Source organism: Hippopotamus amphibius, chromosome 10, assembly GCF_030028045.1.
Source record: "Hippopotamus amphibius kiboko isolate mHipAmp2 chromosome 10, mHipAmp2.hap2, whole genome shotgun sequence".
NCBI lineage: Eukaryota > Metazoa > Chordata > Mammalia > Artiodactyla > Hippopotamidae > Hippopotamus > Hippopotamus amphibius.
Genome location: NC_080195.1, coordinates 17,452,936 through 17,466,594, shown reverse-complemented (window position 1 = coordinate 17,466,594; position 13,659 = coordinate 17,452,936). Strand labels below are relative to the sequence as shown.

Sequence of the window (13,659 nt, the reverse complement as noted above, 5' to 3'; positions counted from 1 at the left end):
GAGGACACGGCAGGCTTGTGCCCTGAGAAACTGTGTCCCCACCTGAGAGGATCTGGTGAGTTTCATAGCAGTGGTTCAAGGGTGGAGCTGCTAATAAGGATCAGGGTGTGTGCAGGGCTTGTACTCCTTTAATCTGGCCTCAGATGTTCTCCTCCCTGGTCTCTGCATCCCTCCCTTCCCTGATTAGCAATTGTTTGGATCTGCCCTTCGCAATTCAGGGAAGGTAATGGAGGCTGGAGTCTATTCCCTACAAACAAGAAATGGAGGACACAGAAAGGCTTCCATGCCCAGGAGCTCTACAGAGTCCTGCTCAGTTTCAATATCTAATAGTACAGAGTAGGTTAAACAATATACTAAAACATTATGCAGTCATTTAAAAATATTGTAAAATAACATTTGCTGATATTGAAAAATAATTTTTTTCTAATGAGAATGAATTATTTTTGGAATAAGTTTTTTTTTAGAGTTATTTAAAAATAACAGAAAATCCAAAATCAATTTGTGATAAAGATTCAGGGAATGCTTCTTGTTTTAATTAAGTAAAACAAGTATCTGCTGTTTTTGTCTAACACAGCTAGTGTAGAAGAGGAAAAAGCTTTCCTCGATGCTCTTAGGGTCCCTGGCTGGGTCTGAAAATTAAACTGACAAAGACAGATTACCAGGATGTGAGTTTTACATATCAGGGGGGCCTTCAAAAGGAAATGAAGACCCAAAGAAACAGACCTGAGTATTTTGTGGTGGGTTTGATGAAGAGTGGACAGTTGTAGAGGAATATGATGGGTTAAGGAGTGTGAGGCATGTCTTGGAGATATTACTGGTTTGGTGCCAGACCACCTCAGTAAAGCAAATGTCACAGTAAAGTGTGTCACAAGAATTTTTTGGCTTCCCAGTGCATGTAAAACTTACGTTTACACTATACTGTAGTCTATTAAGTGTGCAGTAGCATTATGTCTGAAAAACTATTTTAATTACAAATACTTTATTGCTAAAAAAATGCTGTCATCTGAGCTTTCAGCGAGTTGCACTCTTTCTGCTGGTGGAGGGTTTGAAATATTGCAAGAATTACCAATATGTGACATGGAAACATGAAGTGAGCAAATATGCTACTGGAAAAATGGCGCCAATAGAGTTGCTCTAGGCAGGGTTGCCACCATCCTTCAATTTGTTAAAAAAAAAAAAAAAAAAAAGGAAAGAAAAAAGAAAGCAGCAGTATCTGTGAAGCACAATAAAGCAAAGTATGCCTGTAACTGTAGTAAACAGGGCAGGAGGCCTGTGGTTGCAGGGGACTGTGATGACATAGCAAGGCTGGTTTGTTAGGATTCTTCTTGGTGTCCCTATGTCTTCTGAGATAAGGAGGCTCCTTTCCTCTTGACATAGGGAGTGCACCTCTTAATGAGGTTTTATGACCTGTTTCAGGGAATAAGAGTAAGAGGGGAGAAGGTCAGAGTAACCCTCCTGTTTCTGAAGGATCATACTCCTTCAGCTGAAAATATTCAAGGTGCCACATTTAGGGGTAGCATGTCGTGAACCCCATCATTGCCATGGTTAACCTGTTGTTTTGAAATGTGTTGATGATAGCTCAGGTCTCATTAATATTACAAGTATTACCTTTAGTTATTTTTGATACCTCATTTGTGGAGGAAACGTCAAAATTTTTAATAAGTGTCAAGAACATAATTATGGGAACAATGAATTGAATACTTCTAGCCAATGATGTGAATAAAAATAATTTTAATAAAATTCAATTTTCTATAAAAATTTTCTATAAAAACACAGTGTCTGAAAAAAAGTTAAAACTGTAGTACTACAAGTTTATACAGGCTCCAACTTAGATGTGTGCTCTAAATGCTTATTTATTAATAACTAACATATATTGAACAATTATTATGATATGTGTGGAGGGCTTCACATGCATTATCTCACTTAATCTAACAACTCTTTTAGGGAGATGGGTGTTTTCAACATCCCCATTGACCATGTGAGAGATAAGTCTTAGGCAGATTAAATAAGTTGTCCATGATCACACAAGTTAAATGGTAGAGGAAGGATTTGATCCCAGGAAGCCTAATTTAAGAGGTCATGCATGCTCTTATTCACTAAGATGCTCTACTTGGCTTTGAACTGGTGGATGCTTTTGTGAATTGGTATTTCCTTAAAGGGTCTACACTTTAGGGTCCTAAGATAACAAAGAGAAATAAAAAACTTAAGCCATTTTATTAATTAATGTTTATACAACTGAGAAGGCTGTTAGTATCCTAATCCAAACCTGTTCCACAAAGAGAAACCTTCATAAAAACTGTTAGTCCTAATGAATTCTTAAGTCTTTTCTCAGCCATTTCTTCTCTTCAGTCATAACCTTATTTCATGGGATGTCAGAGGAGACATCTATGATTTCTTCATAACTCCATCCCAACACTTTTAAACCTTTCAAGTGGCCTAAAATTTGCATATTTGAAGAGAGGAAAAGAGAGGTTTTCTAAAGCTACTAATTGAAGCAACCAAAAGAACAAAAAAGTCAATTATGTAATTGCTAAATGTTTCAAAGGTATTTATGCTTGAAAAAGTTTCATGTCCATTTGGGTATTAGGCTTCCTTCAACCTTAACTCATTAATACTACTTAACATCTTTCCCTTTGGAAAGATCAGGAATGTTGGTTAGAATTCCAAGTGAGCCCCAAGAAGATTTGGTTGGTAGATGATAATTGTAATAATTGCATGCTTGCAATTAAAAATAAAATAAAATTCTGAATGTAGAATGTTAAAGTATAAGGGACTTATACTAGTTGGCATTTATATTCAGCTGCTAGTAACAAAGACTCCCAAAATAGTAACTTAAACATGAGAAAAGTTTCTTGTTTTCTCTCAAATACAAGAAATTCAGTTTGACAGTTCCATAGTCATCAAGGACCCAAGCTACTTCCTTCTGCTGAACTCTCCCTAGTGTATGGCTCCCATTCTCAGGGTCACTCCTGGTCCAATATGGTTATTAGAAGTTCACCTATCAGGGCCAGGCAGGAAGGGCAGATGGACTCAACAGTTTTTTTGTTCCCCTTTAAGATGCTCCCCCTCTCAGCAGCCCCCCCATCTCAGGATAGTATTGCCTATTGATCATTTTCCCTTCAAGATACAAGTTATATTGGCTATCTAGATTGTATCATTAAAATAAAGTAGTTTTAGTAGACTAAAAATATTTAACTTTGTTTTTAACATTAATGGTTTTTATAACTTTAGATAAATTTTTTCTCAAATTTTCTCCTACAGTATAGCTGAAATACAGAAAGATGTGGAATACAGGTTACCATTCACCGTAAACAACCTGACAATTAACATTAATATGTGAGTAGAATTATATCCTATTTTTTCATGTAATAGGACTTTAAAAAATCTTTTTATTATTTTGTTTCTTAGCTATTATTAGAAGTAAACTGTTTAAAAGTGAATTTATTTCCCTTTCTAGTAACTATAGTTTATTAAACTTACACAATTTTGTGAAATAAAAAATTTTAGACATCATTGTAATATATATTGCCATTGGAAACTATAAAAGAGGAAATGTAATAAAAAGACGTAATCGCTTTTATTGATTTGTATTAAAGTCTAAGCTGGAGGTAGGCTGAAAGAGTAAGAATGGTAATGACAAACACTCGAAGGGATCATGTGTGGAAAACCATTAGCGATATAGTCAATTTTACGTCAGAAACAAGTGAAAATATTATAGTTTTCAGCAACAGATACACTACGTAAACCAGAAAGTTCAAGGCTGAATTTGATCTGCTGATTATTTTTAAAGAAAAAAAATTAAAAGTTGAAAATATAATCATGAGGTTATTAAGTTATAAAGAGGAAAGTTTAGACAAACTGATTGTTGACGTACTCATATAACCTTAAGTGCAGTTATTAGTCTTTAGCATAAAAGAATTAAGTTATCACCTCAGGTTGCATCAGGTGGCCAGCTGCTAGAGCGAGGGTTTAGGTGAGGTAAGAAGGCACTTAACTTGATGACAGGAACCATGCTTGTTTATCATCATATCCTCACTGCCTAGCATGGTGCCTGCACATAGGGGGCCTTATTAAATCCTAGCCGAATGAGTGAATTAAAGCATGAATATATAACAGTGCCAACCATTATGCTGTGTTATCTTAATATATGGGAGTTTTTGAATCATCACAGCAGCCCTGCAAATTGGGACAAATTACAAACAAGTAGGTAGTGAGTAGTGTAGTCAGGAGAGAAACGCAGATTTATTGGGCTCCAGAGACCATTCATTGCCTTTTTTTTTTTTTTTTTTTTAACCAAACTAGTTTAACATTTTCAGCTATATAAATGAGGTAGTTTTATCTCTCGTCACATGCCCTAGGTAGAGCTAAGTAGGAGAAGCCAACAAGCGTCCAGTTTTCTTCTTGGCAGTGCTGCCAACAAATAGTTTTCTGAGCCCGCAGGGGAACAGAGTGGCAATTTGAAGGGGCATATTTGTCTGAATTTTAGAGATCTGGGAAACAGGGTTCCATGTCCAGTAAAATCTCATTTTTAAAAATTTCACTCCCTAATTTTAAATTTATAGTAGTTTAAAAAAGGTTAAGATTTTTACTCTTGTTCTTTTTTTGTATTAAGAATTTACTGTTATTTACTTGTAACCATGTGACTGACTGGTTGGGAGAGATGAGTTAATTGAGACATTTAGAAGAGAGCCGTGTAGAATCAAGGCAAGATGATAGCTATAGTGTTCCAATCCTAGTACTTCCCATTTTATCCACTTACTCTTTAAAAATTTAATGTATAATGAAATAATTCTTGGCAGCATTTCAAAAATAGGAAAGCTGCAAGAAAAGTACGTGGCCAGAACCTGTGGTCTACTATTTAAATAGTCAGACCAGGTTAAAATATGGTTCACCTGATAAAAATGCCTGATCTAATTTTAGCTGAGGTTTTGAATAGCTTGGTATATTGTGTTTGAAAGCAATTAATTGGCATCATGTGAAGAACAGTCTGTAACTCAGGGTATCCTTATCCCACATTAAGGTTTTACTGTATTAAATTGCTTTATAGTCTTGTTGCCAAAGTGTATCTTTTTGTATAGTTTCAATCAACTCAACAACCATAGTAGAACACTGATTACTGAATAAATAATCCAAATGAAAGTATGAAAATTTAATTTGCTTTTAGGTAACTTTATTTTAGGATTATGACTATATAATAAAACATTTGTTGTCTTTGTTTTTGTTTTTTAATCTGTTCTACCTTTACTAGATTGCTTCCTCCACAATTTCCTCAGGAAAAACCAGTGATCAGTGTTTATCCACCAATACGACATCACTTAGTGGATAAACAAGGAGTGTATGTTACCTCTCCATTAGTAAACAATGTATGTATATGGTATAATTTATTTCAAAAATGTTCACTATATTTAATAGATATTTCCTGATTTGAAGGTTATTTTTTTTGCAGTGGTGAGGACCTGTTGATGTTAGAACTTTGTTTCATAGTGGATCTTTTATACTAGTTAGGAAGGGATAAAATTCAAACATGCCTTAAATTTCTTAGGATAAATATATATATGATTAACATGAAGAACTGTAACTTAAATGTACTCAGTATTTGCCTTTGAATCTTCGAATTATTGTCAGTAGTGCAGTGTGGAAATATTTCAGCTCCATTATTGACTAAATAAACTTTTAACCTCATTTATGGTATTGATTCTATAAGAAAATATTTTAAGTTGTAAATTGCTGATATGTTCAATTGACAATATCTGTTGCATTCATTTAATTCTTGACTTGCAAAAGTGGATTTAAGATTGTTTTACAGTTAAATTATCCTAATGAGACTTTATAATTTTTTTCTGAGAATGATTTTGATCACCGTGTATTACTATAACTTTTAGTTTACAATGCACTCAGATCTTGGGAAAATTATTCAGAGTCTATTGGATGAGTTTTGGAAGAATCCTCCAGTTTTAGCTCCTGCTTCAGCAGCGTTCCCATAGTAAGTATGCTTATAATGAAAGGGTTTGTGTATACATTTATTTACTTTTGATCTAAGTAATCAAAATATATAGTTTAAAAATTCAAATAATGTAAAAGGCAATCCTCTGCTTTCCACATCCCCAGCTTCACACACACATACATTCATACTTCTCAGAGGCAACTGCTTTCTTTTTTTAGCTGCTTCTCTAATATTTACCTTCCTCTTTCTGAATAATGTATATACCTACTGCTATCTCTTGATTGGTTTGTTTTAGATACTACCTGTTGACTTCCTATCATGATTGAAGAGGATTTTAGTTGTCTTTGCACAAACCTTTTCCCTCATCCTTTCTGTGAAGTTTGATTTTTACTTAAGCTCATGTTTGATACTTTCATTACATTGACTCTAAATATTCCTTGCTGCTGAGCCAAGTACTTTATAATGATTATATTTCCCATAACTTTTAGCTTTTCTCCTGGAGTTAATAATTACTTCGATTTTTCCATTGGTTTTATTTTCTTTGATCTTTTTAGTTTTCTGCATCTTTTAGAAGATCTGAAAAATACCTTTCAAATCGTTTTTTCACATCATTAAACCTGTCAGGTAACCTCTAGGTTCTGGTATTTTGTCTTTGCAGACATTGCTCCATTTTCCCCCTTCATTCTGAATTAGTTACTCACAACTGCTGTACAGCTGTCATCCTGGGATTTCCCTTTCCCACTCTCCTGTATTGGATTCCCCTTTTCCTGCCTCCTGTTTTTTCCTTTCTCGGGCTATTTCCTAGTTTCTTGCATTACTGCCTCCCTGTAGCTTCCTAAGTAAAGGTATGTTCCAGGTACTAAGGATGAATAACAAATTATCCTAAAACTTGTGGTTAAAATAATGACAACATTTATTTTCCTTGTGAATCTGCAGTTTGGTTAGGGACTGGTAGAGCTCTTTTGTGCATCACCTTTTGCATCGGCTGGCGTGGCTTACAACAATGAACACATTTACGTTGCTCAGTAACCCTGGGCACAGGAAAGGGCCGTCAGGGAGAGCTCTTGCCTGCTCTGCTCATCATCAGCAGGCTCTCATCAGGGCCCTTCCCTGGCAGATCAGCTGGAAAGCCTACAGGGAGCCTGGGCCTACTCACATCATCACGGCTGGGCTCCTAGCTGAACATCCTGAAAGAGTTATGACAAAGTCATGTTTGCCTTCTCTGACATAGCCACTGAAGTCATTCATTTTGTTCTGCTTAAGTCTGCTTCTGCTTTATTCAGTTTGTTGAGGCAGTCAAGAAGTCCTGATCAGATTCAAGGGAAGTAAATAGTCTCTTCTTAATGGTGGAGTGGAAAGATTCTAAAAGAACATATGGGACTGGAAATAGTGCTGTGGCTATTTTTGGAATATACAGTATGCCACAAGATGCTTGGAAGAATAATTTTGAAACTTTTTTTTTTTTTACCTGCAAATGTCTTTAGTATACCCTCACACTTAAAAGTTGGTAGAGTTCAGATTCTATGTTGAAGTGGTTTTCCACTGAGAATTTGGAAGGCATTCCTCTATTGTCTATACATAGACTTTTTAAAATACTTTTAAAAATTTATTTATGTATTTACTTATTGGCTGTGTTGGGTCTTCATTGCTGCACACGGGCTTTCTCTAGTTGCGGCAAGTGGGGGCTACTCTTCATTGTGGTGCTCGGGCTTCTTATTGTGGTGGCCTCTCTTGTTGCAGAGCGTGGGCTTTAGGTGCGCAGGCTTCCATAGTTGTGGCTCGAGGGCTCTAGAGCGCAGGCTCAGTAGTTGTGGCGCACGGGCTTAGTTGCTCCGTGGCATGAGGGATCTCCCCGGAGCAGGGATGGAACCTGTGTCCCCTGCATTGGCAGGCGGATTCTTAACCACTGAGACACCAGAGAAGTCCTTATATATAGACTTCTATTGCCAAGATGTCCATTGCCATTTTGATTTCTGATCCTTTGTAACTTTTTATCTCAGATATTCTGAAATTGCATGATGATGCAACTTCTTAGAATCTTTTTATTTCCCCTTCCTGTAATAATTCTTGGCTTAACTGCCCAATTCTTTTACTTAATTTCCAAGAACTTTTTCTTGTTCAGAAGTCAGGAGGCATCTTTAACACTGCCTAGAAACCTGCCTAAACCTGCTTAGGCTAGATTATCCCATTTGTTGGGGATATCAGCCCCACCCATCATCTTTGCCCTCCTACGTCTTTGTCCTGGAGTCTTAAGCCTCACTGATATTCTTTATCTAAAATCTGTGTTTCCTCTCTTCTGTCAGGATAGGGTTAAATATATCTCATTCACCTTATTCGAAGATATAAGCCAACAAGTTTACTTATTCCCATATCAGATAAGTTCTGTGATACAGTACACATTAAAAAGCAAGTTTCATATATTTCTTAGATTATTTTATAGGTGGTACCTGCTACTGAGATTAAAATAAAGCAGATTGGTTGAGAATTATTAAAACTCTATTTCAAGGATACTACAAATATAATCTCATGTTGAACATATTCTTTCCAAATAATTTATATTTATATACATGTTACTAATATACATTTACATAAAAGTAAAACTTTAAGATGAAGGTTAGGCATACTTGAAATAAACAAGCTTATTAGAGAACTTTTTTTAACTTAATGTTTTCAATCATACATTCACTTGGCTCAAAAATTTTAAAACTATAAAAGGGTATGGGGCGAAAAGTCTCCTTCCACTTCTTTTTTCCCTTGTAGTTTACTTTTTCTTATTGGTTTCCAGAGTTGTTCATTTGGGTGCCTATGTATAGAATTCCTGAGATATTTTGTGCATATACCAGGAAATAGGTATGTGTAGTATTTTATTCCCTCCTTTTTTACACAAATGGTAGCAAGCTATTCCCTTGCCTTTTTTTCTTTTTTTTTCCCCTCTCACTAAATGCTATGGTTCAGAGAGCTTTCAATGTTGGTACCTAAAGCACTTCCTCAATTCTTATTTATGACCACAAAGTACTTGTTTTATGGATGTAGCTAACTTAACAAGACTCCTATTAATGGACATTTTTGTTGTTTCCAATCTTTCTTAAAATGCCCACCCTTCTTTGCCCTGAGTGATGCAGTGAATAAGATTATAAATAGTATTTTACCCAAGTGTAAGTATATTTGTTGGATACCTTCTCAAAGTGGTATACATACTTGTAATTTTGACTAATACTGCAGAATTGCCGTGCAGAGTAAGTTGTACCAATTTCTGCTCCTATACATAATGCTTATTCCCTTTGCAGACATAGTAAACTATCAAAATGGATCTATGCTAATTTATAAGCAGAAAATGTTATGTTAGTATAACTTTATTTCTATTTATCTTACAGTGAAATTGAGGATTTTTTTCCTATGACTTAGAGGTTTCTTTTTTTCCTTGAACTTTGTATTCTATCCTGTTCTCCATTTTGCTACTGGGTTGTTAGTCTTTTATTAATTTGTAGAAGTTCTTTATATATTAGAGAAATTATCCATTTTCCTATGACATGAGTTTCAGATGTTTTCCCCCAATTTGTTATTTGTCTTTATTTTTAATGGGCTTTGTCCTGTAGAGATTTTGTATTGTTTTGTTTTTTTATGTCATGGGATTTATCATTTTCTCTTATGACTTTTGAATTTGGAATCACAGAAAGTCCTTCCCCACCCCAAGGTTTTAATTTCCCTGTGATTTCTTCCAGTTCTTTTAAGATTTAAAAAAACAAAAAACATTTAAATTTGATGCATTTGGTTTTTTATCTTATTATAGATTTGAGGGCTTGGCTCCAATATAACTTTTTCCAGATGTCCCATTGCTATTTATTGACTGATCTATCTTTTTTTAACTAATGTGACATCCTGTTTATTATAACCTAATTGCCATATATCTTTGGGGTTTTTCTGGATTTTGTATTCAGTTCCATTGATCTACCTATTCATTGCCAGTGTTATGCTTTAAAAAAGTTGTGTTGTTGTTGTTTTTATTATTAAGGTTGTCTGATGTGTTTTGCTATATGGCAGGGTTAATCTCTCTTTACCTGCCTTTTTCAGGTACTTTTCTTTATATTCTTAGTTATTTTTCCACATAAACTTTAGTATTGTAATTTCAAAATCTGTGACAAATGTTTTCTTCCAAAATAATTCCAATTTATGTTAACTTATGTCATTAAATATGACATTAAATTATGTCGGGAAACAATAGCATTCCCTTTTAAAAAATTGTTTAAACTTGATATATTTTGAAATGTTTCAGTACTCTGATACATGCTTCCCCCCCCCCCCCCCCCCGCCCAGGTAATTCTCCAGTTCTCACCAGACACTGTCTGTGTTCCTTACGAATTTAAGTCATTTCTGATGCTGTCCCCCTGGAGATGGTGTTAGATCCCACAATTAAGGGCTCAGTCTCACAGACTGCTCCATCTCACATAACAATTAAAAATGCATAGATTGTAACCTGTGCTCCTGACCAACCTGCTATAAATCAGAGGTGCCCATGACCCCCACCTCAGGTCAGATTAATTTATTAAGTGGCTCATGGAACTCAAAAATAAATTTACTTATGTTTACTAGTTGATTATAAAGGGTATTATAAAGGATACAGATAAAGAGCCAGATGAAGAGTTACCTAGGTCAGGGCAAGGTCTAGGAGAGCCCCAAGCACAGGAGCTTTTGTCCCCATGAACTGGGGGCTCACCACTGTCCTGCCATGTGGGTGCATTCACCACCAAGAAGCTTGTCAATCTTATTGTTCAAGAGTTTTTATAGAGTTTAATCAGCAGTCCCCCTCTTCCCTGAGATCGATGGATGGGGTAAAAGTTCCAACTCTCTGTCATTTGGTCTTTTTGGTGACCAACCCTGTCCTCGGACTACATAGGGACTCAACCTAAGTCACATCATTAGCATAAACTCAGGTGTGACAAATAACAAAAAGGTTCCTGTCATTTAGGAACTTACCAGGATTTTAGGAGCACTTTGCCTGGAACCTGTTCAAAGACAAAATATATATAAGAAATAGTATATAATAAGAATATACCACAAATACAAAGTAAAACATTTAGTATTTAGTATTTTATTTTTTTAAAAAGTCTTTTATACAAGAGTGACTGACCCATTTAAACTTAACTGTATTAACTTAAGCATTGGTATTTAGATAATTCTCATCTGCATTTAAGCCTACATTATACTAATTATTGTACAGTATGGTTCTCTTTGAACTTCTCTAAGAAAAAAAATTCAATGTAAACTATTATCTTTTTTAGGTATAATTGACATGTAACATGTACATCAGAATGATTCAATAATAGTTTATATTGCAGAATGATCACCACAGTGAGTCTAGTTAACACCCATCACCATACGTAGTTACAGAATTTTTTCTGGCGATGAGAACGTTTAAGACTTACTCTTAGCAACTTTTGAATATGTAGTACAGTATTATTAACCATAATGATGCTGTATATTACATCCTCATGACTTATTTATTTTATAACTGAAAGCCTGTAACTTTTGATCACGTTCACTCATTTTGCCTACAGCTGCCCATCACCTGCCTCTGGCAACCACCAAGCTGTTTTCTTTGTTTATGAGCTCATTGTTTTTTGTTTTTAAATTCTACACATAAGTGAGAGCATATGGTATTTGCCTTTCTCTGTCTGATGTATTTCACATAGCATAATGCCCTCAATGTCCATCCATATTGTTTTGAATAGCAAGATTTTCTTTATTTTTATGGCTGAATAATTCATTGTATATATACATTACATTTTCTTTATCTAATCATCTACTGATGGACACTAAATTGTTTCCATATCTCGTCTGTTGTAAATAATGCTACATTGAACATAGGGGAGCAGATGTCTTTTCGAGTTAGTGTCTTCATTTTCTTCGCATAAATACCCAGAAGTGGAATTGCTGGATCATATGATAGTTCTATTTTGAGGAACCTCCATACTGTTTTCCATAGTGGCTACACCAACTTACAGTTCCACCAGCAGTGTTCAAGAGTTCACTTTTCTCCACATCCTCACCAGTGCTTGTTATTTCTTATCGTTTTGATAATAGTCATTCCAGCAGGTTTGAATGTTAATAATTAGGAATGAGAGCATCTTTTCATGTATCTGTTGGCCATCTGTATGTCTTCTCAGGAAAAATGTCCATTCAGATTCCCATATTTAAATCAGATTATTTGTTTTTTTGCTGTTGTTTTATATTGGATATTATATATTTATATAATGTATTTATATTTAAATATATATTTTGGATATTAATATTTTATATATAATATTTTGGATATTTTACATATTTTGGATATATAAAAGTATATATTGAATATTAATCCATTATCAGATATATGGTTTGCAAATATTTTGCAAAATATATATATTTTTTGTATTTTTGGATCTATTTTGGATATTACTCCATTATCAGATATGTGGCTTATATATTTTGAATGTTAATATATTGATATATAAGTACTATATACATATATTCATATCTTTATATATTTTGGGTATTAATCCATGATCAGATAAATGCTTTGCAAATATTTTGTCCCATTTAGTAGGCTGGCTTTTCATTTTGTTGTTGGTTTCCTTTGCTGTGCAGAAGCTTTTTAGTTTGATGTAGTCCCATTTGTTTAGTTTTGTAAGTGAGGTATTAAAGTCCCCTATTCTTGTTGTATTGCTCTCTCTTTCTCCTTTTAGGTCTGTTTATATTTGCTTTATATATTTAAAAATATTTATGCTCCTATCCTGGTATATAAATATTTATAATTGTTATCCTTTTGTTGGATTGACCCCTTTACCATTACATAATGCCCTTCTTTGTCTCTTATTATAGTCTTTGTTTTAAAGTCTGTTTTGTCTGATATACGTATAGCTACCCCAGCTTTCTTTTGGTTTCTATTTGCGTGTAATATCAGCATAAAGAAGTCTCTTTAACATATTTTGTAAGGTCAGTTTAGTTGTGATGACTCCTTTAGCTTTTGCTTGTCTGAAAAACTTTATCTCTGCTTCAATTCTGAATGAGAACTTTGCTGGGTAGAGTATTCTTGAAAGTGTTTTTCTTTTAGTACTTTGAATATATCATGCCCCTGCCTTCTGGCCTGCTAAGTTTCAGCTGAAAAATCTACTGGTAGTCTTATGGGGGTTCCTTGTACCTAACAAGCTGTTTTTCTCTTGCTGCTTTTAAGATTCTTGCCTTGTCTTTAACTTTTGAAGTTTTAATTATAATGTGTCTTGGGTGTGTCTCTTTGGGTTCATCTTGTTTGGGACTTTCTGTCCTTCCTGGATCTGGATGCCAGTTTCCTTCCCTAGGTTAGAGAAGTTTGCAGCCATTATTTCTTCAGATAAGTTTTCTGCCCCTTTCTCTGTCCCTTCTCCTTCTGGTACCCCTATAATACGAATGTTAGTCCACTTGATGTAGTTCCACAAGTCTCTTAAACTACCTTCACTATTTTTCCTGCTCTGATTATGTAAGTTCCACGGCCCGATCTTGAGTTCACTGATCATCTCCTCTGGCTGATGACCGTGGCATCCTTGGTTAACTGAGATGACAGGAAATATTCCATTTCTCACTCTGCTTCAGCCAGTCTGCTGTTGAATCCCTCTAGTATGTTTTCCAGTTCAGTTATTGTGTTCTCTAGCTCTGTGACTTCTATTTGGTTCTTTTTTGTATTTTCTTTCTCTTCGTTGAAG

At 34.8% G+C, this 13,659-nt stretch overlaps 1 protein-coding gene across 3 annotated transcripts in view; it reads left to right on the top strand.

Moving 5' to 3' along the window:
• Positions 1 to 13,659, top strand: part of VPS37A (VPS37A subunit of ESCRT-I) — a 48,746-nt gene that overhangs the window by 9,004 nt on the left and 26,083 nt on the right. For 2 of the 3 annotated variants that reach the window (XM_057697561.1, XM_057697560.1), the window contains exons 2-4: positions 3,262 to 3,336; positions 5,249 to 5,363; positions 5,883 to 5,983. In XM_057697561.1, the coding sequence (XP_057553544.1) occupies positions 3,262 to 3,336; positions 5,249 to 5,363; positions 5,883 to 5,983 (291 nt within the window). Of the gene's footprint in view, positions 1 to 2,065; positions 2,546 to 3,261; positions 3,337 to 5,248; positions 5,364 to 5,882; positions 5,984 to 13,659 lie in introns of those variants that run through there. The other variant, XM_057697562.1, reaches the window with a different exon arrangement.